The sequence below is a fragment of the Hipposideros armiger genome, unplaced genomic scaffold, assembly GCF_001890085.2.
Source record: "Hipposideros armiger isolate ML-2016 unplaced genomic scaffold, ASM189008v1 scaffold_1292, whole genome shotgun sequence".
NCBI classification, from domain to species: domain Eukaryota; kingdom Metazoa; phylum Chordata; class Mammalia; order Chiroptera; family Hipposideridae; genus Hipposideros; species Hipposideros armiger.
The window spans coordinates 89,393-94,127 of NW_017732642.1; the positions used below are offsets into that span (position 1 = coordinate 89,393).

General features: G+C 35.3%; 1 protein-coding gene across 1 annotated transcript in view; it reads left to right on the forward strand.

Annotated features, from left to right (window-relative positions):
* The window catches only part of LOC109377110 (nuclear pore complex protein Nup153-like), an 89,567-nt gene that overhangs the window by 58,406 nt on the left and 26,426 nt on the right, over positions 1–4,735 (forward strand). The window contains exons 10-12 of the mRNA XM_019633368.1: positions 2,482–2,598; positions 2,692–2,736; positions 2,834–2,890. Coding sequence (XP_019488913.1) covers positions 2,482–2,598; positions 2,692–2,736; positions 2,834–2,890 — 219 coding nt within the window. The remainder of the gene's footprint in view (positions 1–2,481; positions 2,599–2,691; positions 2,737–2,833; positions 2,891–4,735) is intronic.

Genomic DNA, 4,735 nt, shown 5'->3' on the forward strand with positions numbered 1-4,735 from the left:
AAACAGTTTTTTATACTTTCTGTGTGTTTTTTGTTTGTTTTGATTTTGTTTTGTGTTTTGGGGTATTTCACAACATAGATACCTCTGAAGATAACAAGTTATGGTGTAGCATGTCTTGCAATTTGGGGGATCTCTGATGTGCCTCCTGATTAGATTCCAGTTGTGTACTTTTGGTAGTAATACCACAGAATAGATGCTAAGCTCTTCTCAGTGTATCATATCAAGAGGCACGTGCTTTCAGTTCATCGCAAGGTGGTTTCAATGGGATTTCTCCATGGTAATGATACTATTTTACCTTTTATAATAAGTATTAATACAATATTATTGACTATGTTCCTTATACTATACTCTACATTTCCATGACTATTGTGTAACAATCAAATTGTATTTCTTGATTCCTCCCCTTTCTCACTCACCCTCCCCACCCCTGCCCATCTGGCAGCCATTAATTAATATGTACTCTGTATGTGTGAGGTTGTTTCTGTTTTGTTTGTTTATTTTGTTCTTAGATTCTACCAATAAGCAAAATCACAATACAGCTGTCCTTCTCTGACATACTCCACCCAGCACAATACCATCCAGGCCATCCATATCGCTGCACATGGCAAGAACCCATTCCCATCCATGGTCAAGCAATATCTTACTGTATACATGTACCACCTACTCTTTATCCATGCATCCATCCACAGACACCCAGGCTGCCTCCACATCTTGGCTATTGTAAATAATGCTGCAATGAATATATGAATACACACATCCCCTTGAAGTAGGGTTTCGGTTTCTTCAGATAAATACCCTGAAGTAGGATTACTGGATTCTTGTTTGTCTCTTGTTATAGCCTTAGGTTTAAAGTCTATTTTGTCTGGTACAAGTATTGCTACTCCAGCTTCTGTTTCTTCACTTTTTCTGTTTTCATTTTCATGAAATATCTTTTCCCATCCCTGTACTTGCAACCTGTTTGTGCCTTTTGATCTGAAGTGAGTCTCTTGTAATCAGCATATGTAAGGGTATTGTTTTTTTATCCATTCAGTCACTCTATCTTTTGATTGGAGCATTTAATCCATTTACACTTGAAGTAACTATTGCAGCTATTCCCATTTTATTATCCATTTTTTTATCTTGTTTGTTTTCTTATTACTTTTACAGAAGTGCTTCTTCTCACATTTCTTATAATACTGGTTTGGTGGTGATAAACTCCTTTAGCTTTACTTGTCTGGAAAGCTCTTTAGCTGTCCTTCCATGCTAAATCATAGCTTTGCTGGGTAATCTTGGTTGTAGGTCCTTGCTTTTCCTGCCAGTCCCTTCTGGCCTGCAAAGTTTCTGATGAGAAATCAGCTGATAGAATTATGGAAATTCTCTTGGAGGTGACTAATTGCTTTTTTCTTTCTGCTTTTAGGATTCTCTCTTTCTCTTTAACCTTTGGCATTTTAATTATGATGGGTCTTGGTGTGGGCCTTATTGGATTCATCTTGTTTGGAACTCATACAAACTTCCTGGATTTGTATGTACTTTCTTTACCAGGTTAGGGAAGTTTTCGTCATTATTTCTCCAAATAAGTTTTCAGTTCCTTGCTCTATCTCTTCTTTTTCTGGTGCCCCTACAGTGTGAATGTTGGTAGACTTGATGTTATCCCAGATGCCCTTTAAACTCTCCCCCTTTTTTAAATTTATTTTTCTGTTCTACTTGGGTGTTTTCTGCTACCTTATTTTCTAAATTGCTGTTTTGATGCCTGCTTCATCAAATATGTTGATTCTCTGTTTGTTGTCTTAACAGTTCTTTTTTATCACCAGATGCTCTAAGTTTGAATTTATGTATTTTTCCCCATTATTTTTACTGTTCTTTGTGTCTTAAGAAATGTTTCCTCTTCCCAGATTGCAAGGAAATTCTCCTATTATCTGTTAGAATATTATAGTAGTGCTTTCATGTTTTTTTTAAATTTTCTTTTTGACTGCTTAATTCCTGGATTAAAACTGATTTTAATCATGATTTTAATGTTTTAAAATGCATCAAGAGTTGTTTCATAGCCCTGTGTATGGTTTGCTAGATGAATTTTGAAGGTCTATTATGCAGTTGTTGGCTATACCGTTCTAGAGAAGTCAGATGAGATGACTGGTAGTATTTCTTACATCTTCTTTGTTTTCACTGAATCTTACTATCCTCCCTCCCCCCTTTGAAAATCTAAATAGAACTGATCACTATGTAAATTAAATCAGTCATCCAAAACCCCCCAAAAGCAAAAGTCCAGGACCAGATGGTTTCACTGGTTCAAAGAGGATCTAACACCTGTCCTCAAACTCTTCCAAAATATTGAATAAGAGGCAATACTTCCTTATTCATTATGAGGCCTACATTAACCTGATACCAAAACCTGGTAAAGNTTTCCCTTTGAACCTCCATTATGTGTTGTAAGTATTTTCATTGTCTGAAATACATGCTGTGGAGTTCGCAGTTCCAACAGATAATACATGGTTTACTTTCTAGGCACCAGTCAGAAGACAAATGAAAACCAAGCAACTCAATATGGAATCCTGTGGTGTGAATAGTTTACGAGCTCGGCGAATATCACAGTGTTTAGAGAAGTTGTCCAACCCACTTTTGGTAAATGTTTAAAATCACAATTAAATGCAACAGTGTTCCAAAACTTGAGTTTAGTAAAAAATCTTAATTTTGTTATCATTTCAATATTAACAGGATGCACTAAGTACTCTATATACTGATTCTTCTCCCTTGAATTCTGTAAGTTGATTATTAAACCAGATATTTTTATATATTGTTGATGAAAGTCATATTTTTTAAAGTTTGCCATGTATCCTAATATATTTTGTTTCTTCAGCCTCTTGATAGGAGTGGGACAGTCACCACCACAGATTTGGGGGCCAACACGCAAAAGGTAAGACTTCTTCAGCATTTATTTCTGTCAGTGTGAGGACTTTTGTGTTATTCATTTTTATGTCAGCAATTACACAAACTGAGTTAATTTGATAGTCATTAGGGAACATGTATGAAAAATGAGATTTTTTTTTCTTGTCATTGTTCCTCTTGTGAGCACCTTACTTAGCATAATGCTGTGTATGTGGTAGGTGCTCATTCAGAATTTGGTGGATATTTGGCCTTCCCATCTTCAGCATCTCAGCAGTCTTTACGAGTAACTGGTACCTTTAGATAAATAAAGAGAGGAGTGAACAGAGCTGGAAGTGTTCAGTAACCAGACGTTTAGTGAACTAACGTGCTCACTGAACAGTCCTATCTTTGTAAACTTTCCTCATTAACAAACATGTCAGTCTGCTGTGTGTAATAGATTTCACATTGGCGTATCTTCCATGAGTCAGCCCAAAATAGTGTTCCAAGACAACAGAAGTAGTAAAAAATATACATTATATCCTGCTATCCCTTTTTAGTGTATTCTATTTCATTAAAATTAGCTTTGGAGGTTACTGTGGGAAAAATAAAATACCCTATAACCAGGGTTACAAAGGTGTATTTTTTGTTGGTAATATTTGTGGCTGGTTAAGTGTCCTTCTGGGCAATCAGATTCCCCAATCCTTACATGTGGAACCATTTATTACAACACCAAGTTCTCCAAGAATAATTGATTAAAATTATGATAATTCTTTAAATTAATGTGAGGACTGTATTTGATATAATTGATGAATTATAATTAGTTTTACTGAAATTCTAATGCAGAGAAGACAGTTAAAATTGAGTTTTTTCTTGGGATAGTGTTGCTTCTCAATTTTTGGAATAACCTAGACATTTGGAATCAGGCAAGAGGGAATCAATCCATTATTAGCAGCCATGATGAGATTAATATGGCTATATTAGCTGCTTTTCTCAGACTCCTACTTTATATCAGAATGCCTGAAAAGGAGTCAATTTTTTAAACTATGTGATAATAAATGTTCTTGTAAATAAAAATTTTATTAATAGTTGCATGTAGTACCAATAATATTTTATTAATGAGTGTTAGGAACTATAAGGGTCAAAACTCAATATTGTATTTTATGTTTCATGGATGTAGTAAGAAGAGTCTTCAAAACCGACTGTCTCACTGAGTTGTAGGATCACACTTGTGGTGAGGACTTAGGGAAAAGCTAGTAACCCTCAGAGTCTTTGCCCTGAAACCAGTGCTGTTCACAGCTGCTGCTGAGTGAAAGGCCTGTATTCCTAGTATTACAGTCTGTGGACAGAGGAAAAGCACTTGGCTTCAGAGTCATCTTAAACCCACAGGATTTTACAGTGATTCCATATAGCAAGACACCGTTGACCCAACACTTGTGAGGCGAGATAATAATGCCAGTTCATGCTAAGCTTTGGAATTCTTAACAGTGCTTTATGAATGAGATTTAAATATAAGACTTTTGGTTTGGTTTTTAAATCACAGCAGAGGAACATTAAATTGGAGAGAGATTTGCTCACGTTTTTAGCCATTAAAATATTTTCCTGGCTAATGTAAAGGTGTCTTATTTGCAGTTGCTGAAAATTTAAATTATATTTTGGGGAAAATGTTGCAAAATCAATTTTAGTTTATATGTTTAGTTTCTATATTTGAAATTCATCCTGTAAAAGCTTAAGATATCTAAGATATCTGGAATTGTTTTGAGTATAGTTCTGATTTTGTGTGTGTGCACAAGTGTGTGAAAGTCATTAAGTCGGGAATAAAATAGTCTATGAACACACACACACACACACACACACACACACACACACACCCTTGGTTCTGTTACAATCAGTTTTC